Source organism: Culex quinquefasciatus, chromosome 3, assembly GCF_015732765.1.
Source record: "Culex quinquefasciatus strain JHB chromosome 3, VPISU_Cqui_1.0_pri_paternal, whole genome shotgun sequence".
In the NCBI taxonomy this organism is placed as follows: Eukaryota; Metazoa; Arthropoda; class Insecta; order Diptera; family Culicidae; genus Culex; species Culex quinquefasciatus.
This window is the reverse complement of record NC_051863.1, coordinates 140,600,898-140,628,284: the sequence shown is the minus strand read 5'-3', so window position 1 is coordinate 140,628,284 and position 27,387 is coordinate 140,600,898. Positions and strand designations below refer to the sequence as shown.

The following is a 27,387-nucleotide window of genomic DNA, read 5'->3' as shown; positions in this document are numbered from 1 at the left end:
TCAACACAATTATAATTGTAATTAGTCCACTGATAACATGCCGATAAGAGGGAAAAACGAAGAAAGGAAGCCTGGTTTGTCTGGTTCGCGCCATTGTACACATAGAGAGGCAACATGTGTCACAGAAGTAAATAGCCAACCGCCAACCGCCAATCCATCTGTCTACGGCACGTCAACGATCCCGGTCCGGACGATGCGATCCGTGGACGCTTTCCGGGCGAGGGCTTGGCTGATGATGGTGGAGGTGGGCAGCATGATTATCAGCCCGTACAAGAGCAGAACCAGCAGTAGGACTAGAGTACAAACGAGGAGTGCTTTGCGTGCCAATGGCCAGAGGATTTTCCGGAACGACTTGAGCGGACTGCGGTACCAGTTGAAGGACGTGTCTGGACGGCTGGGTGGGAGAAAAAATAAATCACTTGGGTTAACGGAAACGTCTTTTAAGTTGATTTAATTAGGATGATCCGCGTGGAGAGAGAGAAGAGGGAATCCTGCTAATATCATCGAATTATATATTTTTTGTTTTGATACCCATTGTTGGTGACGTCCCTTCCGTGGGTGTGTCTTATGTACTTTGAACACAATGGCCTGGTGAAGCCTCTCGAAAAGATACTAATTTTAGCTCAAGCGATACGCACACAGAGCGAACTTTTAAGGGTGCTTTGAGATAATCGAGTGAAAATCTGGAAAAACATTACGCGCAACTTACTCTGGCATCACCAAACTCTGGGGTGGTTTTCGTCCTCTACCAGCAGGTTGCAAAAGCGCTTCCTCCTCAGTCAAAATCTGAAGCTCCAGCTCGATTTTACCCTTTAATCAAGTGCAATATGTGAACATAAACAAATTAACAAAATTTCCACCAGTTCCACTCACCGTTTGCACCAATTTGCCGTTTCCATGGCCAACAATTGGGTACCAACCGCGAACTTTGCCTTCGCGGAACAGATTCAGGAAACGCCGTTCGTCACCTTTTGATCCTGAACCGGGCTCGGGTAGGCCACATTTCGCAGGCTTTGAAGCTGGAACCGGCAGTTGGGCCAGATTCAGGTTCAACGTCCCCAAGAAGTCATCGCGCGTCAGTAGATCATTATCCCACACCTGCACCGTCAGCAGCGGGGGAACTTTGTGTTCGGTGTCGAGTTGCTCGTAGAAACTTTTCTTGCGTCTTACCACCATCTGGAAAGAGTCACCGAACGGCATCAGTTGGATGTGGTGGCGTTCATTACGGTGTTCTGCGAACGATTCGATTCGTACCATAATATCGGAGCTTGAGTAATTAAAAGGGAATATCATACGCCAGTTGAAGTTTCCGGATCCGTCCAAGGACCGGTAATGGATGTCAGTGAACTGGGCGTCCGAAATGTCCTGCAACCAGCTGGAAATGTTGTTAGAATTTGAACTTAAGTCTCCTTACGCTACTAGTCTATAAGATTATATCTATGTAACATAAAAAAAATCCTCTAGATAATGATGCAAACACAGATAAGGCTGGTACAAATATCTTTAAAAGTTTTTGTCTATTTGAGAGAGATTATCAGAACATTGATCATCAATTACAGCTTTCCTAAAGTGTTTTTGACTGTTTAAAAGTAATAAATAGCTCAAATTAATGTAAGCACGCAACTCTCTATTGTTGATGTATTTGAAAATGTTGTTTGGATAGCGGTAAATTGCAAAAGTGAGTTCTTAACTTTTTATGAACTTTTTTTTCAGCAATTCGTCAATCTGATGTGAAATGCAAAAAAGCAGAGAACATATAAAAACAAGATTTTCTGTTACAGTCAAAATTGGCGAGGATAAAAATTCGATTGATAATTAATTTAAAATAAAGTTTAGAAAATCCCATTTGTTTCGAAATTATTTTCAGATTCGAATTTACAATTTCAATACTTCAAACTTACGTGAAATTATCTCAGGATTCCGAATATGACAAAATTGAGAACAAAAAGTGCCGCCATGGCGGCCTACAGGGCAAATACGAACGTTGTGAAATGTTTGTTATAGAAAAATCGAAAAACTATGAGAAAAACTGCGATTGGCCAAAAAGTTAATATCGTAGGCTTATAGTCCATGAAATTACCTATCTTTTGACCTATGGGAGTATGGGTGTTGGAGGCTGTTGCAAAACGATATTAAGGTTTTAAAAAAAACCCGTTTTAAACAGTAATTTGCTAAAGCTATGAGAAAAAATCAAATCAATCCTGGATGTCTATGGCACATTTTGAAGTGCTCCAAAAGACCTTTCGAATGCATCTAAGAGAGTTGGAATTGATGAAGTTTCAAGGAAATGCGAGCAACTTTAAGATTTTTTATGTTTTTTCGACCTCAAACTTAAAAGCCCGTTTTACCCCACTTCCCTTTGTCGTAGAGGGCTCATATTTGGCATGAGTTCATCTTCGCTAAAAGTTTCATCCAAATCGGAGCACCTCGATACGACCGCTAGAACAAACCGAGCAATATTTACAAATACTGCCTCTTAATTATATTGCTCATAACTGAAAATAGAATATTTTTTTCAGTGTGGTAGAAACCTGGATAGTAAATAAGCTTACGTAAATATTAAAACAAGTTAAATTAAATAGCTGTCAAAGGCAAACTTATGGGAAATTGGACGAGCTTTTCGGTAAACATATTTTCGAGACTGAAAAATTAAGTCTGTCATATAGAAATTGCCAAACACAAAAAAATAGTTTTTCAACAATTTATTCTTAAAACCGCTGTATCTCAACAAGGATTGGACATAAGATAATGGTCAATATGGAGACTTTTATGTAAAATTGCCTGAAAAATCGATTCCCACAATCGGCTTTAAAAAATTTTGACGCTTAGACCTCTTTAAAAAAACAGTTTTAGTAAATGATTTTTGTATTTTTTTTAGGAGAGACATATCATTTTGCATTTTTCATGTAACATCTTAGGCCATTTCCTCAAAAAAATTCAACGAAAAAAAATCGTGACATCACCTTAAAATTTTACTTTTAAACTTAAAAAATTTCATAGAAATAGCGTATTTTTTTAAGAAGCCCGTCCAATCGGAGTGTTGGTACGGTATGTCCACGCATCCGTCCTCCCCTGTAGATTCTGTGTAGTGTGATCCGTTCACAGAATCCTCTCTGCGGTAAACACAACGCAGTAGGGCTGGCCGCTTTAATTTTTGCATTTCATTTTCGGGTGTTCTCGGATGAACTGCAATTATTAATATTGACAAGAAATGTGCTTGGGGCGTAATCTAATCACAAGACTTTCCAGCATGCTTTCATCGGACTGGCTGCGTTTGTGTTAGATAAGATTAAATTAGATTAGATCAGATTTGATTAGATTAGATTAGATTAGATTAGATTAGATTAGATTAGATTAGATTAGATTAGATTAGATTAGATTAGATTAGATTAGATTAGATTAGATTAGATTAGATTAGATTAGATTAGATTAGATTAGATTAGATTAGATTAGATTAGATTAGATTAGATTAGATTAGATTAGATTAGATTAGATTAGATTAGATTAGATTAGATTAGATTAGATTAGATTAGATTAGATTAGATTAGATTAGATTAGATTAGATTAGATTAGATTAGATTAGATTAGATTAGATTAGATTAGATTAGATTAGATTAGATTAGATTAGATTAGATTAGATTAGATTAGATTAGATTAGATTAGATTAGATTAGATTAGATTAGATTAGATTAGATTAGATTAGATTAGATTAGATTAGATTAGATTAGATTAGATTAGATTAGATTAGATTAGATTAGATTAGATTAGATTAGATTAGATTAGATTAGATTAGATTAGATTAGATTAGATTAGATTAGATTAGATTAGATTAGATTAGATTAGATTAAATTAAATTAAATTAGATTAGATTAGATTAGATTAGATTAGATTAGATTAGATTAAATTAGATTAGATTAGATTAGATTAGATTAGATTAGATTAGATTAGATTAGATTAGATTAGATTGGATTGGATTGGATTGGATTGGATTGGATTGGATTAGATTAGATTAGATTAGATTAGATTAGATTAGATTAGATTAGATTAGATTAGATTAGATTAGATTAGATTAGATTAGATTAGACTAGACTAGATTAGACTATATTAGATTAGATTAGATTAGATTAGATTAGATTAGATTAGATTAGATTAGATTAGTGTGTTTTTTTAGAAGGCCCGTCCGTTTCTTACAAGTTTGTTTTTGACCACTTTTTGATAAGATGCAACGGCTTCGAGATACAGTAATTTTTAAATTACAAAATACAAAAATATTGAAATAACTTACGCCTTTATCAAATGTAATTTTCGAGTATAATTGGCTATACACAAAAATGGCTTGTATAGGCCTAGGATAACATGTCTAAGTTTCATTGAAATCGGAGTGGGTCGGGTACAAAAGCACCAGAATAATTCTTTATTTGAGCTGGAATTGTTCTATGCAACCATGGACCACACTACTTACCACTTAACATAAATATCGCTCATCAGTGTTCCGAAAATATTCTTCTCGTCCAAAATCACATCTTTCGTGTTCCAAACAATCACTCGCAGTTCGTACGGCTTTGGAGGATTCGGGGTAATATCAACTAAATTGGGAACACATCCCTCGGGATATGTTTCAACCCAAAGCTGAAGCTTCCCTTGCTCGATGCGTGGATTATCCGGATGATACAAGGATCTCGTTTCCACGTGTTCGGGAACAAAATGACAACCAACTACGGGGATTTTGTAAAAATTCTTCAACGCCGCAAGGGCCAGCCGCTCACGTGGGTCTTCTGTGGTTGAAATCAGGGTGTCATCTTGGAAGTCTACTCCCGCTAAGTGAATTGATTTTGCCCCGTATTTGGGACCCGCTATACAGCTTTGTCGGCAAATCTGTTCCAGTAGCTCCGTTGGCTTCTTTTGATGACGCCACGCGTTGTACCCTTGAAAGAAGCTCGAATAAGTTTCAATCACATGACTGAATTAGCAGTACAAACCCGACGAGCTGTACTCCAGTGGTAAGCCAATCGACAACGCATGACAGCTTTGGTATCGATCCTCGATGTCAACGCACGTCGTTCCAATCAGATCGTCCGCGAAGCAATTGTCATGATCAAGCACGGATATCTGGAGGTGCTGATCCCTGGGAAGACTTCCGTGCAGCACGAATCGCTTCCCGAACACGGGATTCGTTTGGTCTTTCACAAAGTTTGGACGGTCCACGATCTTTGTGCTACCCAGCTGAAGCCTTACGTATGCATCGGATAGACTGAACAGATCGCGCGATCTCAGGTTGAGTCCTTGCACGATGTACACCACGACGATGACTTTGGTTTCGGGGGCCAGAATGGGGATTGAGCGAAGGCTGGAAATATTTGATCTTGAAAAGTGGGCAAAATAGAATCTCATACATACTTGAAGTTGAAAAGAGAATTTACTGATTTTATTTCATGACTTCCTTCAAACGGTTTGATCAAAATTTTGCACTTGACCATGCCATATGATTCAGCTGGTTTCAGCTGATTTTGTCTAGCTTTTTTGTACAGAGGTACCGGGATACTCCAATCGTGAAAATGCTCAAACTCTGGAACTTTCTCCAGCTCGCACGAATAAATCTGGGAGGGAAAATTAGTCTAATCATTCGGTGGGATTTGAAACTTTAGATTAAACTCCAAGAGCTTTGACCAGAGGTAATCAACTAAATGGGAGAACATGCTCAAGTTCATGCAATAAAACATTACCTTCAATTTGTGCTTGTGGGCGGACGGAAGCGGGCTGGCACTATTGTAGAACTTGGTCCACCATGTGTAGTCCGTCTCGAGAGAGTTTCGGCGCTTAGCCAAATTAGTTTTGACTGGATGCATGATACTATTTTTGACGGTGTGCCCGATAGTTTTCAGAGCAGGAACTAACTTTTCAGACAATCTAGTTTTACGTGTATCGAATTCAATTAGTGGTTCTTGCTCGGCACTGTGGAACGAATCCGACGAGGATTTCCGCAGCATTATTTCAGAATCCCGTTTTCGGAGCATGTGTTGCTTTATCGAGTTTAGATTTACTTCTTGGAAGAACTGCTCTGGCCTGTCCATCATATTTGCACCAACAACTTTTCCTTCTTTTGAGCATGAACAATCAACCTGTTGCACCATCAATGCCGGCCAATATTCAACATTTTTCGGAAGCATCTGAAACTGAAACTTAAATTTAAAGCTCCAAGCTTGTTGTAACTATTTTTTTACCAAATTTCCAGTTGCATACACGTCCACAAAGTTTATCGACCGACCGCCGCTACTTTTACACGAAAGCCCACTGGAAAGTTTCAGTTCGCCGAAAATCATCTGAAGCCGATATCGACCAGCACTTTTGAAGGGCAGCGTCACCAAATCTCGCAACCCCGTGAACAGGACCTCCACCGTAAATTTCTCCATGTCGGGAAATATATTTTGAGGATCATCTTCAGAGGCATTTTCAAGACCCTTTAAAAAAGTTAGAAAAAAAAAACAATAAAAAGAAAAAGTAAAGATTTAGTTGATTCAGATTTTCCTCTAGGCACAAAAACGATGTAATTCGTCAATTAAGACAAAATTCCATCAGCTGACACTCTCGAAGCCATCACTCAAGTATCGACCTCTTTATTACCTGATGCTGAACGTGGCACGACATCAGCACGCTCGCCATTTTCGTTCCATTCCGGTACAAGCCTACCCAGCGGAGGACCTTGTCCAGTCGTTGGTCATCGAACTCCTTCCACTGGCCAGAAAGTTTGCCCTTCCGGTGGGAGACTACTTTATGGCCCACTTCCGGTGCTGAGGTGTGACCGTCGGTGTCTGGTGGTGTCAATGTCTCATTATTTTCACTTTTTCTACTATCCAATAAAGAATAGCTCTCCGGAGGGAATACCATGTTGGTATCGTTGGGGTAATCTCGTTCCTGGAAAGTGGGACGGAGGCTACATTTGAACCATCCAGTGCCGATTACTTCATACGTTTTGTGCGTGCCCTGGCGAAGATAAATTTAAAGTATTTAAATATCCTTTAAAATATTTCTGGTTTGTTTTACCATCCGGGTATCTTCGTCAAGCAAGAGAAGCATCAAGGTCAGTTCGTCGTTGTAGAACCAATCGATGCATTCCAATAGATTTACATCCCGGAATTTAATAACCTCGTTCCATGATGGAGACAGCGTCTGATGAATTGTCTGAAATGAGTGGTAATTTGCATATCATTTTCCTGAATGTGGGTCAGAAAGTGCTGGGGGTAGGGCGTCCATATTTCAAAGTATTATCCTTTTTGAAACTTTTCTAATTCCATCCTAATTTGACGACAACGCACAGTGGTCCAGATCGCAAAATTAAGTGGAAAATGGATTTTCGAAAATGGTTGTTTTGAGCTTTGCTTCAGAAGGCAACTGGTTGGTTGAAAATGGTTCACGATTAATAACTTTTGGGATTTTTTGTCTTCTAGAAAGTTGTTGGACTTGCTATTTCAAGCAACTTTGTCGAAGACACCAAAATTTATCTCGTAATCTACGCCTTCTATGACCAAATTTATAGAAAGCATCTGAGCAAACCTTCAAAAATTTTGAACGTGGCACCAGGTTGTTTTAGAGAAAGTGATGTTCTGAGCACTTTTAGAGCTCTAAAAACGAACATTTTTTTGTTGACATGCCAATTTGGACTTAAGGGTCAAAGTTACAGCCATTTTAAGGTAAAGATGCAAATTTAAAACTTAAATATCTCGAAATGGCGCAAGCCAAATTTTAAGCACTAGGTTGCATTTGAAAGGAAATCTCAGAGGTGTTTTCTTTAAACTCGAGATATCTTCATTTGAAAGTCTAATTTTCAAGGGAAAATATGGGACCACCTAACGAAATTCGAAAATGTCCAAATTTTTCCATGTATTTGCTGAATGCTGAATCTCATTGAGCCAAAGTATCGAAAAATCGAGTTTTGGTCATTTTTTGGGTTTCCATGCAAAATTATCATTTATGACCAAATTATGACCAAAACTCGATTTTTCGATACTTTGGCTCAATTATGAGGGCAGATTCTGATTCAGCGGGCAAAAATACATGGAAAAACATATATTTGGACATTTTTCGAATTTCGTTAGGGTGGTCCCATATGATTTTCCCTTGAAAATTAGACTTTTTCAAATGAAGATATCTCGAGTTTAAAGAAAAATACCTCTGAGATTTTTTCAGCGTTTGTAGTGCTAGATCTCCTCTTTCAAATGCAACCTAGTGCTTAAAATTTGGCTTGCGCCATTTCGAGATATTTAAGTTTTAAATTTGCATCTTTACCTTAAAATGGCTGTAACTTTGACCCTTAAGTCCAAATTGGCATGTCAATAAATAAAATGTTCGTTTTTAGAGCTCTAAAAGTGCTCAGAACATCACTTTTCTCTAAAACTTAACCCTGAATTGCCACGTTCAAAAAACTGATTTTTGAAGGTTTGCTCAGATGCTTTCTATAAATTTGGTCATAGAAGGCGTAGATTACGAGATAAAATTTTGGTGTCTTCGACAAAGTTGCTTGAAATAGCAAGTCCAACAACTTTCTAGAAGACAAAAAAAATCCCAAAAATATTCCTGTAAAGTTAGATTTCCAAAATCACCCTAATCGTGAACCACCCTAATTTTCAACCAAACCAAAAGTTGCCCCTTTCCATTTGCAACAACTCTTCTGAAGACACCAAAGCTCCAAAACTTAACCATTTTTCGAAAAATCCATTTTCCACTTAATTTTGCGATCTGGACCACTGTGCAACGCTAATAATAATATTTTTCATACTGTTTCACAAATGTTTTGCTACGAAAATACATTCATACCAAGATTCATAGAAACAGCAATCTGAACAATTAATATGATAAAATCATTTACAGTTTTAAAAAATCTTAAAATCTTTAACCACCTTAAAATTTTTCTTATTTTTATGATTTTTAATTTATTTGGAAGACTAGCATTTTAAAATGTTCCCCTAAAAATCCCGGAATGGTTTCACTTTTAATCGCAGCTTTTGTAAATTAATGTACAGCACTTATTCGGTAACCGGGCGGAGAACGTAGCCCAGTCATCGAATGCTGCTCACTAACTGGGCTGAACGAAAAGTTATGAGGGGACCATCGATGCATAATATTTTTCTGATGTAATATACAAATAGAAGTTACTTATTTTTTTTTACAATACTAGCTTTTTATATTCCTTTAATTGTGACATTGTAAAAAGAGGATTTTTTCAGCACGAGTCGTACATTTATCCAACGAGGTTCACCGAGTTGGATAAATACGACGAGTGCTGAAAAAATCAAGTTTTTCAACGAGTTCCATATAACATTTTTTGCAATTTCGAAAAACACCCATTGAGTGAAATTTTAAGTCGAATTTTCATGTATTTTGTCAATAAATCGATTAAATCAAAAAAATGTTGGAAAGTGTTACTTTTCGAAACAAGTGCTGAAAAGTTCAACTTTTCAGCACCCATTTCAGTGCTGAAAAGTAGAACTTTTCAGCATTTTTTTGAAAAGTGTTGCTATTCGATTCTGTTATTTTTGGTACAGAAAAGTAGGCTATTTCGTCGTTCAAGAATGACAGGAAAAGTAAGTAGTTTCACGACGGAATTGCAAAAAAACATTTTTTTGCAATTGAAATGGGTGCTGAAAAGTTGAACTTTTCAGCACTTGTTTCGAGAAGTAACACATTTCAACATTTTTTTGATTTAAACGATTCATTGATAAAATACATGAAAATTCGACTTAAAATTTCACTCAATGGGTGTTTTTCGGAATTGCAAAAAATGTTGTATGGAACTCGTTGCAAAACTTGATTTTTTCAGCACTCGTCGTATTGTCGGTGAACCTCGTTGGATAAATGTACGACTCGTGCTGAAAAAATCCTCTTTTTGCAACTTGTTGCATAAACTACTATTAGAGCATTTTAAATTGTGTATGGGCAGCAAAAAAATACCTTTTAAGCAGAAATTTTGATAAATTGCACCGTAAATTCACATAATGTTTGATTTTTTACCTTAAAAAGCATTTTTGTTTATTTCAATAGTGCCCAAGTCTAAAAACAATTTTTTAAACTATTCCATCCATTTTTTCAGGGTCCTCTCGTAAAAAAATACAATGATTGGCAACAATGCTAAATATTTCTTGAGCCTTCATAGCTCAATATTGTCTTTTTTGATATGTACGGGAAGGTGGGGCAAGTGTAACAAGCTGAGGAAATGCTCGTTTTTTATGGTTTTATTATTATTCTTGTATTTTATTATCATGATAAATAATATACCAAGTACTTATACGGTAAGATATTTTCTTGTATTTTTTTCGTTCTTCTTCTTCTTATAGGATAACTTCATTCTGGTTTTAGTTCCATCATAAATTAAAACCCATTAAAAACGAAAATAAATCAGTCAGATTTTTTGATAATCGCCTTATTCCAGGTTTTGACAAAGGCTTTGATAGAAAAATTTTCAAAAAAAATCTGTTTTGTACTTAAATAAAATGATTTTAAAATTATCGATTTTCCGTACGTTCTACTCAACTAGTGGGGCAAAACGAACAACCCGTTGGGGCAAGAGGAACAATGATGATACGACATGTTAATTTGCTAACAATTGAACTGTTATCACTTAAACATATCAGAAAGGATGTATTTGAAACGTTACTTGGACGCCCTATTTCCGGAAACGAAAGCTGCCTTACCGCAGTTGCCATTTCGCGGTTTTCAACCAGCACCACCAATTTGGGATCACTCAGACCACTGCTGTCGAAGCCAGCCACAATTTTCCCCTGGTACACATTTGCAGTACATTTTACGGGCCCCACCGCTGATGTATGACATTGAACTTGCTGCTGGTTGTGATGCTTGTCCTGATTTTGTCGCTTGGTCCTTGCCTCTTCCTGCTCTTCCGTGCCCACCCAAATGGCCACGTCCAGCTTGGCGTACACACAACCGCACTGGTCGGGGCCACACGAGTGCCGACAGCTGATTGGCTTAACCAGCAGTGCCCTGCGTTGGCTGGCACCATTTAGGCCCCTCGTCGGTGATTTCCTATCACTGCCGGAATCTGATTGCCACGGCAAATAGTCGATGGTATCAAGTCGGCAGAATGCATCACAGGGCAAGGTCTCGCCAGCTGAAGTGCATCCTTTCGATGATGAGCCTTGAGTGCAGAAACGACCGGATGAATGACTTACTAAGAGAAATCCATCGGGGAGGGCGTTTTGAGGCTGGAGGTGGGGTAGTTCTTGGAATTAGTTGTAATGACGAACTTTTCGGCTGAATGAAATTTAATTTATCAAAGTGCTCACGTTATCCGCCAGTTGCGTCAGCTTTTGCAGCAGTTTGGTTAAATCACGTTGAACTGATAGAATCTTGTCGTCAGCGAGCGGTGACTTCTCGGAATAGCTTTTGAGCTCTTTTAGAGCAGCGCCGAAGCAGTCCTGAAATGAAAATGAAAAAGGGTGAACTTTTGTTTATTTTAGAAAAGCAGTTTTTAGATAATCAGTAAAAAGCATGTGATTTAGTGCCGTAAAGTTTGGTCAAATTGAAAATAAGACAAACTTACGATTTGTTGAACATTATGCAGCATCCATTTGTGGTCCCAGTGTGTGTATCTGTTATCATTTCCCGCGTAGAGCAATCTTCTAGCTTTTCCGATACTTTCACCAATTTCATTGATCACATCTAGGATAGCCGATTTCAGGCGGTCAGCATGACCAACCCCATTGTCCACACGGAAAAGCTCAAATTTCTCCAGCAGTCGCTCGCCCAACGTCAACGTTCGGTGGAGTGCAATTAATGGATGATATTTCCAGCGAAAATCCGGACATTCGAATCCCACTGTCAACACCGGGCGCAGAGAGGATTCCTTGAAGGTGGCGTAACGAACTTTTGATATGGCCAATTTGTCCAGCTTCAGTTCGACGACATTCGATCTGTTATCTAAGCATTTTAATGAGATTTTGATTTTGGACGGTTTGACCGCGTCGAACACCAGCACGTTGAGAACGATAAGCTTTATCAGAAACTTTTCCTCTTTGAAGTACTTTGACGCATCCAGCGCGACAGGAATGGATGTAGTTTGGCACTTTCGTGGAGAAATTGAACGATTGTGCACAACTTCAGTCAATAGGGAAAGTAACAGTTTTCCAGTGTAAAGAGAATGATTTTCCCCACGATAAAAATACAAATAGGATGGCCCAAACGTAGGAAGTGTGTCTAAAAACAAATAAAGCTAATGATTTCCAAAACTTCAACTCACTCATCTATCCTACAAACGCCATCAACCTCCATCGAAATCGTCTCGAAAGGTATTTCCACGCTTGCCAAAACTTTTTTGTAGCAGCAATCACTAACAACTACATCAACGATGAACGTTTGTGAAAGTGAGGGAAAAGTTCCAATGAAAGTGATTTTTTCGTTCCACTCGTGAGTATCCTTTGCCCGCACAAACCTCGTCCTGGACTGCATCCGGGGAAAACGCAAGAAGAACTTAAAGTGACAGCTTCCCGAAACTAGTCCAAACGATTTACCTTGATTCCACCGTAGGTCACCTGTACAGCGTAATCTGATTTGTCAGTGAATTCACCGCGAAAAATGCTGATGCAGTACTTGACTCGTTGCAGGTTGCCATCGTCGGTGAATGGGGTCAACAGATTGCTGGAAAATCGCAACATTTTAAAAGTAACAAAAATAATCTGCTGAAAAAGCTTACTCCTCAATAACATCAGTGTCCGTTGCAAGCATGGGAATTGGTTCGTCAGCCTGCATGCTGGATACAATTGATAAATCTAGCTGTAGATACCCAACGCTTTCAGCAGAATTGGAGAAATCTTCCAGTGGGATCCATTTTTGAAGAAAAGCATGATCTAAATGAAAGTCATAAGTAATCTATACAAATCAAAAAATTCAATCTTACATGGATTGTTCCAAATTGTTTTCATGTCAATGGAAAATTCGCCAATACAGCGGTTCTTTTTGGAAACACAAGTATGCTGAAATAGTGCAATGTTCATGTTCATCTTTACAAGATTTTTCTCGGAGGTTTTGAGTTCAAACACAAAATACTGAAAAAAAAGATTTGAAATGCATTATAATTATCAAAAACAAATTATCTTTTACCTCGTTGAAATACGGACAATCGGAGTTTCGGAATGTTTTAGTTCTGCGAAATTCTCCATTGAATGCAACCAGTACGAATAAATCCTCATTGAGAACCGGCAGATGGCGAGCTTTGTGGACGGTGGTACACACCAGAAAAGGTTGATCGACACTTTCGAAGCAGGATGGATGCATTTTGCGTAACGGTTGAAGAATATTGCGTCCACTTTGAAGTGTGATTGACTTTAAGTAGGCAATGTTACTAAACCCGAAGCTAACTTGATTGATTTTGAGGTTAGCTTTGCGATACAGTCCAGACTCAATTATCCGAAGTCACGATATTTTTTTCAGTTTTTTCCATTTTTAGCAGCTTAAATAGGACCCCGTGGCGCGGTGGTTAGCGGCTTCGGATGCCGATCCCTCATGTGTGCTAAGGGACCCGGGTTCGATTCCCGCCCATCTCCTCTGGGTGTTCTGTGTTTGTCCCGTTAGTTAGTAAATTCAGTCTGAAAAGACGGTGTGATGTCTATTAATCTATTAATCAATTTAAATATGTCAAAATAGCGATGAAACATAAAAAATAGAATTTTTTTTTAATCGACACTTGAAAAAAAAATCACGGATTTTTTTTTGAATTTTTGTTTTTCGATTGGATGACAAAAAATATTATGTTATGAGATATAGAACACACATATGGTTATTTTGGTCGAAATTTGTTTAACAATAGAAAAGTCGAAAATATTCTTTACATTTATTTTTGGTTCAGATGTAACTTCAAAGTTGCACAAAAAACACTGATTTTCGACCACATCAAATGTGGGTTGACGTGATATTTTTACCTCGAAGTTTATTTTCCTTTTTTACCAATTTTTGAAAATAAGTAATTATAACAAAGCCAATACTACAAAAAAATTTTGACCACCTTGTAGCTAGCTTAAAAAATGCCTTTTTTATCGTCTAAACTGTGTTTCTCAACCGGTGAGGAATTCCCCCTGGGGAAGTGTGACTAAAGCCTGATCTACATCGGGAAACTGCTGCGATCCTACGCTGCGCCGCGATGACAGATGTGAAATAAATTCGTTCTAAATACGCAGACTTTCCTGCGAGTATCTACAAGGGGCTGCGTTGGTTGCTGTGATTTCCCATTTGGAACTGTCAACGCAGCAATCATGCGAAAATTTTCATTTATTTCAAAATTTAGAACTTGCGACCTGCGGTCTGCGATTTTAGTACAGAATCGTAGCACCGCAGCATTGTCATTGTAGAAGATCAGATTGATTTGCATGTGTTTAAAACTTGCGCTTGCATCTGCGATCCTGCGAGTTTCCTGTTGTATACCAGGCTTAAGTCATATCTGACGTTTTATTGCAAAATCATGTTTACAAATAATTATAAATCAAGTGGTTTTCATTATTTGTTTTTATGAGTATTCACAGTTTGTATATTTTTTCGAAAATTCAACAGTTTATTTAAAAAAACAGCTTTTTTTCTGTGCGTTTAAAACATGGTTTTATACATGAGTAGTTCTAGAAAATAAAAAAATATTTGCCTCATATTTTTTTCGATTCACATTTCTATGATTTCTGTGTTCATGCATTCGTTAAACCTGAAAAGGTTTTTTAATCTTTTTTATGTGTTTGTGTGTTTTTTTTTTAATTTTCATTTTTATTTGAACATTGGAGAACTTTTAAGATGTTTTGCTGAATAGCAACGGAAGTTGAGTATCAAACAAGAGCTTTAAAAATATAAGTTTTAGCATTATGTCAAACTGGCAGGGATAGGATAATCGCAAAAAAATCATTTTAGCTTGCGAACTTTCTTCACCCGCGAAAGAGAGAGGAGGCGAATCACAGAAAAGAAAATCGCTTCCGAACTTCTCGAATAAAATCAATCAGTTAATGATTGTTGGTGATTTTCCTAATTAGCACCACTTAAAATTCATTTATTTCGTTTTGTTTACACACCTCGGCCATCTACAAAAAGTGGCAAATCTTTTTTCGACGTGTGACGTTACACCTGCAAGTGTAGTAGTGAAATAGATGATCCACCTAATAATCAAAATGATGATTTTTTGAAATTCCTTTTACCGATCTTTCGAACGCGAGAGAGGAGAGTCAAGTTCCCTTCCGATTTTGTCTCTTGATGAGCGTCAAATGATTTTCTTTTGATAATGATTCTTCCATCGCTGCAAACAGGAAATGTTTGTTTTTAAGAATTGCACTTCATTCAACATTATCAGTTGAACAAATATATTTTAATAACAGGTTTGCAAAATAAATATTCGCATTAAATTCTCTAAGTCTTCAGAAGTTGATATGCTTAGAATTTATTCATGCTGTGAAAAGCACAATTTTGATCAAATATTGATAATTATGCATTGATACAAAAAAAAATTAAAATGTTTAAGGGGGAATAAAGCACTTCAAAATAAGCCAATGGTACGAAAAAGGTTGAGAACCACTGTTTTATATTAGGATATTAGGGTGACAATGAAAACTGAAAATTTTGGAAAAGCTTCTGCTCGATTCCTTAGGTAAAATTAGGCATCTGTGCCAATTTTGAGCTAAATCAGTTAAGGCTTAGGGGCGCTCTTAAGCGTTGGAGTCTGTAACGGATTTAAAAAAAATGTATTGAGAAAAGCAAAAAAACTGGATTTTTCTCGGAAGATGAAGTTAATTGTGTCGGAATTCCATCAAGTGATAAATTCTATATGAAATTTAACGCTCTGCAATTTTGTCGAAGAGTGTTGAGCGATCCGAGTTGATTCTGGAAAATTATTAGCGAAGACGTTTTTGTATGAAATGATTTTTTTTTTCATCGATCTACACCTTAACCTAAAAGCTCAAAATTGGGAAAGATATTTAATTTTGCCTAAGGAATCAACCAGGGGGTATCCCAAGAATCCATTTAATTGTTGTCACTCTAATAAACTGCTGCCAAAATTGTGTGGAGACTTGTAGGGACAAACTAATGATGCACAATGTCTTCTTGGTCGTAGAAAAAGAACACACAAAGTTTCATCCAAATTAAAAATAAAATACTTAATTTTATATCCGATATGTTTCCTCTTTCTTGGAAGAACTGCTCAGAGATGACTTGATGCTCCTACGAAATTTTGATGAAATCTTTAGCATTTTTTTTATTTGTGCGAACTATTGATGCAATGTAAGATACAGTGAGTGTTAAAAAATCACAAGTTTTTTTTATGAAATATGATCAAAAACTAATATAATAATGTTCATAACAATATTAAGCATTATACAAAGATACCTAACACTCGTAAACAAACATTAAAAATTGGAGCGATAGTTGTCAGGATATCTTCAGTTGAAATATGAAGCCTAAATGCAATCATTTGAAAACGTTGAAATCTAAAATGTAGATTTTTTTCGAATACTGAAATCATTATATGTTTAAACATGATTTGTGGAACACATCTGAATAACCATTTAGAGTGTAACTTCTTTGCCAAAATTGTTATCACAACATTGAATACCCCCTCACAAAAGACGGGTTTCAAAAACATCCAAAACCAAAAAAATACCTTTTAAAAAATTCTTGAAGTGTTCAATCGTTGATTGTAACAACTTCCATGTAAGCCCAATCGTTCAAATTTGCATTCGTCTCTACTAAATCGACGCCTCTGTGCTCTCTTATGCTAACTAGATAAGAAAACCAGCAAGCTTAGTACAAGAGAGCACAGAGGCATCGAGATACAACCAGCGACAGTAAAAAAAATCAAAGATCTCTTTTTATGATTTATAAAACGAATCAATTCATTATTTTATTTTATTTTATTCCCTGTGGTACGAAATTATGTTGTAAACATTAAAGCTCCTTCAAAATTCACCGTTGTAGAGTTCTAAAAGCTTCATCGGACAGTGCTGGCACCGCTTACATACAATGCTACAAAGAGCAAACAGCTTTTCAATGACTGCACCAACACAATCATGAATCCATCATCAACAGGTGGTGAATGCTTGCCTAAGACTGGTTCAGCTAAATAAAGCATTCTATTTAGATGTTTGTAAAATACTGTTTGGTTTTGGACTCTTTTTTCATGAACAGGTTGATGGAATCAGAATACTTAATAAAGATTTTAATTTGAACTGTTCTTAACGCTTTTTCTAAACAATTATATTTGAATGTCTTACAACTTACAATATCTTAAAACCAACTCACTCTCCCAATTTTCCTCCCCTAGCAAAACTATGCTCACTTCCACAACATAACATCGCACAAACACATACAAACATTTCTACACCCTCAGCTGCCGATAGCATCTGTTTTATGCTGCTGCACAAGCCATGACAGTGCCCAGCGTGAGATCATCGGTTGAGGTTGTATTTGAATCGTCGTCGTTGCTTGCGCGGTTCGTCACTGCTTTTGGCGCGCTGCCTCGTTCAGTTTGGCTCGAGTCTTTGAACAGAGTCGTTGTCGTCGTTGTCGCGTGTGCTCGCGTTTTCCTTCGGGTCTATTCAGTAAAGTTCAAAAGTGAACGTGTGCCTCTGACGGTTTGTTATTTTTTGCTGAAACAGGTTTGTCACATTTCTCCTTTCGCTGGAGTCTTGACTCTTTTTTTTTTCGTGACGCGAATTTTTAGTGAGTTGTTTTAAGCAATTGAGGGTAGCTTGTTGTTTTTTTGTTGCGTTCTGCTTCTTCGGTGGAATTTCGGTGTGCCAAAACATCAACAAAATGCTCGGAGAAAGGTTCTGATGTTGGCGCGAACAAAAACGGTCATCGCGCGGTTGTTTGTGTGTGAACACGGTGTACGTGTGCGGTTCAGTGTCTGAGTGTATGTTTTATGTGTTGTTCTTCGTTTGATGAAGCTCGTTAACTCAATCAAACCGAACTCCGGAGAGTGATCGCCATAATTCAGGCTTGTGCGAATTTCCCATCGCTAAAGAAGAGAGGAAATTCAATCAGTGGAAGCAAAGAGCAACAAACATCATCAGAAGAAACAGAGCCAAAATCAACAGAAGAGACACGCGGGACAAGCAATCGGTGGATTCTTCTTGGACAAGACGACGTCGTGTGCATCGAGAGAAATTGAATGCATCCGATCATTAACGAATTACTGCTGGACAATTAGCGAATTAGTCAATTGAGTTGTTTTTCTTCATTTACACATATTATTTAAATTAGTTTAAATTAGCACTTTTGCATAATTAAATCAAAAATTAGCAATTCAGAATATTTCTCATAATTTTATTTAAATCAATACTATAACTGAAAATATGTCTGAGGTTCGTCTACACGACACAAGCATTATTCAAATTTCACAGTCACAAATATTCAAATTCAAACTTTAACGAATCAATTCCCAGAACATCGTATCAATGAGCTCATCGTAAGCCACAACATACGGCATTCAATTGAAATTAAATATTGTCGTTCTCTGGCTGGAGAATCTTTTTTTGTGTTTAGTTCATTCTTACCATATATACATATTCGTTCAGTTGTGGTGGTAGACCGCGCGTATTTGTTGATATTTCATTACCCCGTTGCGTTGCGTTGTGTTCCAGATAGGGATTATCATCGCCGACTAGTACAAGATTAGGCGGGGTTCCGGAGGCTGCGCCGAGTGTTTGTCGCTGATTGTACAACTGGAACTATACGGTAAGTGAGTGTGTTAGTGTTTGTCTGAGGGAGGGTTTGTTTTTAAATATTGAAGGGAAATATCATTGAAATTTTGCTGGTTTGATTGATGTTCCAGTATCGTAAATAAGAAAAAGTTGTCCCATTTTCCCGTTATTAAAATGTTGTATATTTAAAAATGTTGTATATTTCATGTTTTAAAAGCTTCTAGTATTTCTGAACCAGTTGCAATGATTAGTTTAAAAACTTGATTTCATTAGTTATTAAGTAGTCATTTTCACTCTATTCTTTAAAATCTTAAAAGTTTTGATAGAATTAACCAAATTGTATGCTTCCGGTAGCAAAAGATCCAAATCTTTCTACATTTGCAACTGTCATAAGAGAGAAAAATATCGTCCAATTTAACCGGAGATATTCCAGATTCCATTGGGGTACCTCGGCCCTGTGTGTTTTTGGTCGATATAACAAACACTTTTCCACCGAACAATGCCGAAAATGATACAAAACTTTTTTTTCGTAAAAACGCTACAACTTATTGTGATCGCAAGCAATTAATTTATTTTTAAAATAATGTTTGCTCTCAAACCTTGTAGCACATTTTTACACACTTAAAAAATAACCCTGTAACCCTAACCAAATATGAGCCTAATTGGTTAAAACTACGATTTGTGAGAGCCATTTTATCATTGTTCCCTGTGTCTCATTGATGACTACTCTACCCTATTCAAATCTATGAAAATTGTTGTGTGTTGTATGTCAGTTACTGTTACAAAACAATGCAAATCCCAAATATGAGCCTCTCGGGCGTCACGAGGTGCAAAGTCTATAGGGGAAATATACCCTTTCTAATCAAACTCCTATCTTCATCATATGAAGAATTTGATGCTCGATTAAAGCTCCAAAAATACTGTTTAGGCTATAAACTTACCAGCAACAGCACCGCCTCAAGTAAGCACTCAAATTTATGCCATTTACTGGCCAAAAGATCAAATTTAATGCACTTTTGATCATAATTTCTATTTTGCAAGGCCATTTCTCATCATTTTGGTGGCACACACATCCACACGCAAGATAAGAGGTTAGCTGCTTAACGATAGTCGCCATCAATATCTTTTCACTTGCGCTAACGATTTCAAAGCGCTTAAGATATAAAATTGCTTCCAACTACCGGCAACGTGTTCTTTTACACAATAGTTAGTCAATCACTTGGAAAATAATCCCGAAACATGTAAATAATTAGCAAGCGCCATCAAAAAACAAACGCGCCTAGTCTATTGACGTTTGAATTTTGACGACCCATTCCAATCAAATGCTGAAGAAAACCGAGCGAGAAGCGAAGGCAAATAGGGGAAGGTGGGGCAAGACGACCATATGGGGCAAGAGGAACAATCGCTCGTACGGCCGTAATTTTTACAATTTTGATTATTTCCAGTATGAGGAATTGTTGCTAGCAATGCAATTAGCTGATTCTACTACCACATAACCGCCAAAATGACGTAAACGCCACGGAGCATAAGATTTAATGAAGTTTTTTCGAAACCTTTGTTTTCTTATAATATTTGGAAAGTACAAAATAAGGCATAGGATTCGTTTGATGGCTCATTTTTTCAAAATGCAATTTTTCCTAGATCAGTAGTGTCCCTACCAATGACTTCCACCTATTACAAAGTATGATTTAACTTTTGGTTATTTTGTCGAGAGCTTTTAAAAAATCTTGTTCAGGTGGGGCAAGTGTACCATATAAATTTTTAATATGGAAAAAAATACGAATTGCTGCAACAACATATTTTATTGGGAAAGAAATACTTAAAAGTACTTAAAAACTGATAAATAATTGTTAACAAAACATTTCCAAACAAAATATAGTGATATTATGAAAATGTACTATTTGTCATCTCAGTAATATTTTTTTTTCGAAAAAACGATAAAATTTTTAGTAAAAATATATTTTTTAATCTAAAAATGAAAGAAACGTTTCAAATACATTGTAATCTGATATATCTAAGCATGTTGTTTCATGCATTGTTCCTCTTGCCCCAACGAGTTGTTCGTCTTGCCCCACTAGTTGAGTAGAACGCACGGAAAATCAAAAAATTTAAAATCAGTTTTTTACAGCCAAAAACTGGATTTTTTTAAAACCTGTTCTATCAGAGTCTTTGTCAAGACCTGGAATAAGATGATTATAAAAAAATCCGACAAATTTTTCAAGTTTTTAATGGGTTATAACGAGCATTTCCTTAGCTTGTTACACTTGCCCCACTTTTCCCACCAACACCACCAGCAGCGCCTGTTGTAGTGAGCCAGTGATGCCAGGAAATTGTCTCTATTAATGCTACATTCGTGAGCGTTCGCTTAAAATTTCATCAGTTTTGGCAGCACTAAGCTGATCCAAAAGAGCGCTGGAGGAAAAAAAGAACTAAGCTGAAAATAAGAAAATGGGCATGGCCTTATGCACTTGACTAATTAGAATGCGTTTGGGAAATATTTTTTTTAAATGTATTTAAAAGGAATAGCATAACTTTTAATAAAAGTGAAAATAAACAGAAATGTTCACAAAAAGTTGCTTTACTCGTTGGTGTACTTGGTTTTAGAAAATGTCAAGGAACACTCCAGATTATCCAGCATCATTCAAACACGACCGCTTATTAGGCTTAAAATGGGTATATTTCCCTTAGATATACCTTTTTGCTGTGGCCAATTTAAAAAAAAAATCCAAACTTTGAAGGCCTGTACCGACTTCCATGTTGCTCAAACCTTCAATGTAATATGTACCAAAACTTGCGCAAAGATCTGGCCTACACATCAATGATGCTGAAAAGTAATATTTTAGTGGCCAAAGTTCTTCGAAAAGTATCATTTTGAAAACAAAATTCTTTTTACGTGTCAAGTCCTGTTTAGCATGCAAATGCAAATGCCAAGCTTCTGTTAAGTCTATCAAGCTCATATTTGGGATTTGGGCTCACTATGTTCACTGGAACAAGCCCCTGAATACCCACCAAGAAGTCATTTTTGTTACACTCTCATAATCATGCTGGCAGTATGTGAAACAGTGATGTGATAAAATTTAGTTTTGTCATACACCTCGGTGACAATTCCTAGTCGCTTCATAGCTTCTAAAATGAAACTTAATACCATGATGATACAATTTGTAATAAGTCGCCAAACAGCATGATCGCAGCACAATGGTCATAAAATAAAACGAACGATTGCTAGCACAAATTGCTCAATGAAGCAATATTACTAATTGCTTTCGTCCCGGTCGTACTTGCATGCCACCACTACAATGCAGTGTGAGTTCACTTCTGTTTGTTTAATGCTGTAACTTGTCTAGTGTAAATTATTGACCTATAAAAATATTTCATAGCATTCAAAAATATATTACCTTAAAAAATAACAAATCAATTTGACAAAAAAAGCCACCGTCGATGATTTTGTAAGCACACCAAATTGAAACCCGATCTGGGGAACGCAATTTCCTTTCCAAAGACTAGAGGCGCATGGCGAAGGTGTTTGTTAAACCGACATCGTGACGGCAACTACAAAAGTGTTTCTTTTAGCTTTAAGGTAACTAGCACTTTTTCTGAACGAATCTGCAAGATTACATGTTTGGTGATTTGATCAGCAACCTTGAATAAAATTAAACTTGAGCTCGGTTAAAATACGTTGAAATCCAAATAGGTCCAAAATAGGTACACTGACTCCTTCTCCGCAGTGTCCAACACGCTGGCTGGCCGCATCAACCACTTGCCCTCAGCTTCTGGTCACTCCTGGTGTGGGGTGAAATTTAGCTCCTACTATACTGATGAGACAATACAAGTAGAGTAAGAGTAGTGCTAAGTACTGAACTAAGAGGATCAGTATCAAGTTTCCTGGTGTTCCGTCCTGTGTACAAACTTGTTCCACAGGTGACAACGCATGATTGGGTTTCAAGTCAAGAAACGTTTGACATGAGCAAAGCCGTAAGCTTGAATGTAGTTTAATGCTTTCCAAGTCGATATTTTCAAATGTTCGGTAACACTAACTTTGAAGCCTAGTTCAGCAAAGATTTGTCCACTTCAGCATCCTAGCTAGCAAACTTACTGGGGAGCAAACGCAAGTCGAGCATGACACTAAAGTTGCACGTGCAGAGTGCCATAAAACGTACAGTACAAATAGCTTAACGAACTTTGCCACAGGTGCACACACACACCTGGGAGACGAAGGCGAAACTGTCTGCGGAATGAACCGCCAATTTAGTTACGAGAGTCTGCAAAACTGGCCCCCCTCTCGAGTTGGGCGCAATTTGGCGTTGCTCGACTGTGAAAGATGATTGTGAAAAAAAGGGGGGAAGTGATGCAAATTTGCTTTTCGTTGAACCTTAGTTTTAGTTGATGTCTTTGGCGCTGGAGAGTGCACAGTAAAATGTGGCATTTTACAGTTGTTTAGTTTATGAGTAGGTTTTTATTTTAGATTTCAAAACAACCGCCGTTAATACCTCTAACATGATTTTATTTTTGGAACCAAAATATCTAAACATAAATTGTACATCATTTTAACCCAAGATTCACATGCGTCAAGATAGCACAACGATACCCTTCAGCAGAAAAGGTTATCCCAATTCGCCCCACATCACGCGGAACACCGTTGATGAACCGCTCGGAGGTCTTCGACACATCATCACCACGATCGTCCCCTCTTCAGAACCGCGATGCCAATTTCCAGCCATAATGTGATGTCCCGCCGTGTTGACCGACATTTGGTGAACTTTTTGTGCAGTGTACACACACGGTCCGGCCGGACCAGTTTTGCAACGTTGCACAAAATGCTTTTACGAGGGACCAAAACAGCCGCCCGAAGTGAGGGGTCCTTGGTGCAGTGAAGGTAGCCCTCATGAAAAGGTTTTATTTTAAATTTTGGGGGATCGTGATGTGGAAACCTATACGGAACGAAACAGGTTTCTCCGCTATCCCAGAGAGGGTCACCGATTGTGGTCTGAAATTTATTGTTCCATTTTGAATGGTGTTATGCAACTTTTTGCGATGGTTTCGGGGCAATTTTCGCCAGGTTTGTGACATAATTCTAGGAAGGTCAACTAGATAATACGTGTAATGTTTATTATGCAAACGTGGTTAAATCACACACTGGCAAAAAACAATGTTGAGTTTTACTTCAGTGTTCTGTTTTGCCCAAGTCAGTCGCTTTACATTCTATTTTAGGTACGGTTATTATGACGAATTTGATTTGGTGACTTTGATGCCGCACGACAACTTTGGGCCAAACATCGATGCTTTGAAACTGAGATATTCGACGAAAACTATGAAGCACTATTTATTGTTGCCACAAGCATTACAGCAATTCCTGGAAAATCAAGTCGGTGATATAGAAATTGCCAAAAAAAACCAACCCCTGTATTTTCAACATTTTTATTTCAAAACCACTGTATCTTCACAAGGATTGGACTCGATTCGAAAATCGAAAATCGATTCTCACTACCGATTTTTGAACATTTTGACGTTTAGACCACTGTTCGAAAAAACAGCTTAAGTAAATTATTTTTGTGTTTTTTTAGGAGAGACACGTGAGTCTATTTAAAATATAAGTTTTAAACTTAAAAGCGAAAAATATCATAGAAGTGGTGTGTATTTTTCTTTCAGTGTATTTTTTAAGATAGCCCGTGCAATTTGCTACAAGTTTGTCTCTGGCCACTTTATTTTTTACTTTTTTTCAAAGTAGAGCAGTTCTCTACGGAATCGGAGTAGGCGTTGCTGAATGGTTACGCTGTTCGCTTTGAAAGCGGAAGGTTCTGGGTTCGATTCCCATCTGCTCCTATCGAGAAATTATGGATTTTTTTTTCTTAACTTATTTTTATTAGGTCCTTTTAGGTGCTGTGACCAGGTTGGGACCGAGGATCAGTTAAACAATATATAATAACAACACAAAACTCCTTAAATTCCATACTTGGAGATCATGTAACTGACGAGGGTTACTTGGTCCAAGCGGGTCTTGCAGGTCTTGAACCTGCCGATGTACTCGGAGAAAATCCCCCACAGCTCAGCCGAACTGTAGAGTACCTCCCCGGCTTCCTTCTCCGTGGCTCCACCGTCTCGGGGGCCACCTTGGCTGCTTCCTGCGGGTCGAGGGCGATCCTTCAATTTTCCGTCCGGAACTGCGCCCGGCAGCGGAGGGAACTCCGCCGGCGTGAACGCCGGAACTGCTGGACTCTGCTTCTCCGCCTTCCTTGCCGGCGGTTTTGGTTTCGACGCCTGCTGTCGCCGCTGGATGAAATCCGCACGCTTGGGGCAGCTGCGGTCCGTAGCTTCGTGGGCACCAGAGCAGTTGGCACACCGCTTTGGCTGGGCTTCCTGGACTTCGCACTCGTCCGTCTTGTGGGGACCCTCACAGTTGTTGCACCTCCCCTTGAGGTGACAGTTCCTGGTTCCATGACCCAGCTGCAAGCAGTTCCTGCACTGGGTCACTTTCGGTCGCTTGTTCCGGTAGGCCTCCCACCGGATGTGAAATCTTCTCAAGCGCTTGATTTCACTCAGCTGCTTGAGGCTGGTGTACCCCTTGGGGAACGTAACAATGTACGGGGTTTCCTCTGACGAGGCGAACTCTCCCTTTCTCTTGATGGCGTGCACCTCCGCAGCATCCAGGTTTTGCGATTCCTTGAGGTTCTTCTTGACGAATTCAGGTGAAGCCGACGGAAGTCCTCGGACGACGACGCGGAGTTGCCGCTCGCTTCGTTTCTCGTGGGTGTAGAACTCCACTTTGTTCGCAATCAAGTGGGCCCGCGCGGTCTCAAAACGCTCCTCGGAGGAACACAGCAATTTGATCCCAAACGGAGTTAGCTTGTAACTTGGCTTGGTGGTGCACGGCGACATTACAGTCTTCAGCTTGGCGTAGCTCGTATTCTTTACCACCAGAGGTGGTGGTTTCTTGGCCACTGGAACCACTGGAACCGGTGGGACGCTTCCTTTCCCGGCTGGGATACCATTGTTATTGTTGTTGTTGTTGTTCTCCGCCAGCGGGCTGAACTTGTTGTTGTTGAGAAGATTCTCCTCTGAGCCATCCCCGACAACGGCTCCGTTGCTGGTCTTCCTCCGCTTCCCCGTTCCATTTACGGAACGAAACTCGTCCCCGTCGGGTTCTTCCACCTCCATCCGTAAGCACTGTGCCGCGCCACGAAAACAGCAGAAAAAACAACCGCTGTCTCCGGCTGTCAGACGTAAACTGAGAAAATTATGGAATTCTGAACACTTGAATATGAACGAAAAATTCATTAGCTCGCGGCGGGGTTCGATCCCCCGTCCTTAGGGTCAGCAGACAAAAATGCTAATCACCAGACCATCGAGGCTTAGTTGACTAGAAGGATTAAGAATGCTATAAGAATCCAAGAAACTTGATTGGAATGTGAACCTAAGAACAGGACATGCAATATTGAATGCAAGTTGAATTTAAGAACTTTACTGGTTGCATACTCGTTAGGCGAATATTTAACTTTCAACACGACCAGAATTCACCACAAAAAGCTTGGTGAACCAAATTGGAAAGCTTCCAAAATGAATCCAAGAACATACGAAGAATTAAGGACTATACATAGATTTGACCGGCCGCATCACTTACCACGGTGAATCCTGGCTTCACACCCATCTTACTAACACCCTCAAACCTCACGTGATACTTTGTCGAAGACGCAGCCGATTTAGCGGTCTTCATCACTCAAGTATCGGACTAAAATTCCTATCTTCTTCCCCGTGTCTTACCACTGGTCGTGGCCGGCGCTCTGATTGGCTAGCATGATAGGGACATTTGAAAGTTGCGAAGTGGTGATGATTGGTTCCTACTCTTCATCTGTGGTCCACGGAGCAATTCTTGGAGGTCCTGGCCAATAACAGAGTAGCAACTACGGGTAGACACCAATGCTATGCTATGCTAAGTAGAGCAGTTCTCTACGGAATCGGTCTTTTTTCTTTAATTTTAATTTTTGTATTTTTTAATCCGGCTGAATCTTTTTTGGTGCCTTTGGTATGCCTAAAGAAGCCATTTTACATCATTAGCTTGTCCATATAATTTTCCATACAAATTTGGCAGCTGTCCATACAAAAATGATATGTAAAAATTCAAAAATCTGTAACTTTTGAAGGAATTTTTTGTTCGATTTGGTGTCTTCGGCAAAGTTGTAGGTATGGATATGGACTACACTGAAAAAAATGATACACGGTAGAAACTTTTTTTATATGTTTTAGAGGACATCAAATGCCAACCTTTCAGAAATTTCCAGAATGGGCAAAACATCTTTGACCGAGTTATGAAATCAATACATTTTGAGCATGAGTATGAGCATGGTTGACTGCCAATGAGCTGCTACTCCGTTATTGACAGATCAGCTGAAGTTAAACAATGAATCAAAAATGATTAGTGGGAGCCAACCATCCGTTCACTGTTTAACCTCTGAAGATCCCTGCTTTATTAGTCAGCCTGCAGTTCAACGAAAGGGAGGAATGTTAGTCCGATAGTTGAAGTTGCAGACTCATCAAGCACACAGTTTTTCGCTATATACTTGTTGATACCGCTTGAGACCGTTGAATCCACAGCATCTCCTTCAAGCATCACGTGATTAATATTTTTTTGGGTTAGTAGGATAAGGTATTGGCTTTTCGATGCCTCCCGAGCTACGATGCTATGGGGAGGACTTTCATAACAGACCCGTCGGCGAGCCTTCCG

General features: G+C 38.4%; 2 protein-coding genes across 3 annotated transcripts in view; one reads left to right on the top strand and one right to left on the bottom strand.

Moving 5' to 3' along the window:
- LOC6033564 (otoferlin) lies at positions 1–25,823 on the bottom strand. Its single transcript, XM_038261237.1, has 17 exons — positions 25,694–25,823; positions 25,171–25,645; positions 12,519–12,645; positions 11,708–12,073; positions 11,295–11,426; positions 10,686–11,213; positions 7,042–7,179; positions 6,622–6,981; positions 6,222–6,458; positions 5,724–6,167; positions 5,398–5,597; positions 4,980–5,347; positions 4,463–4,925; positions 1,255–1,375; positions 874–1,176; positions 710–810; positions 1–394 (listed from the first exon to the last, which is right to left on the bottom strand). The coding sequence occupies exons 1-17, from the start codon at positions 25,821–25,823 to the stop codon at positions 163–165; spliced, it is 4,725 nt and encodes a 1,574-aa protein (XP_038117165.1). The 3' UTR covers positions 1–162.
- The window catches only part of LOC6033565 (tetraspanin-18), a 68,097-nt gene continuing 58,118 nt past the window's right edge, over positions 17,409–27,387 (top strand). The window contains exons 1-2 of one of the 2 annotated variants that reach the window (XM_038259324.1): positions 17,409–17,600; positions 18,612–18,705. The gene's annotated coding sequence lies outside the window, so the exon portion shown is untranslated. Of the gene's footprint in view, positions 17,625–18,611; positions 18,706–27,387 lie in introns of both variants that reach the window. The other variant, XM_038259323.1, reaches the window with a different exon arrangement.

Coding starts and splice junctions, on each gene's coding strand:
- LOC6033564 (XM_038261237.1), bottom strand. CDS start 25,823: ATGGAGGTGGAAGAACCCGACGGGGACGAGTTTCGTTCCGTAAATGGA. Junction 11,427..11,707: donor TTTTCCGTGTGGACAATGGG/GTTGGTCATGCT, acceptor TTTTCATTTCAG/GACTGCTTCGGCGCTGCTCT. Junction 7,180..10,685: donor ACCGCGAAATGGCAACTGCG/GTAAGGCAGCTT, acceptor CACTCATTTCAG/ACAATTCATCAGACGCTGTC.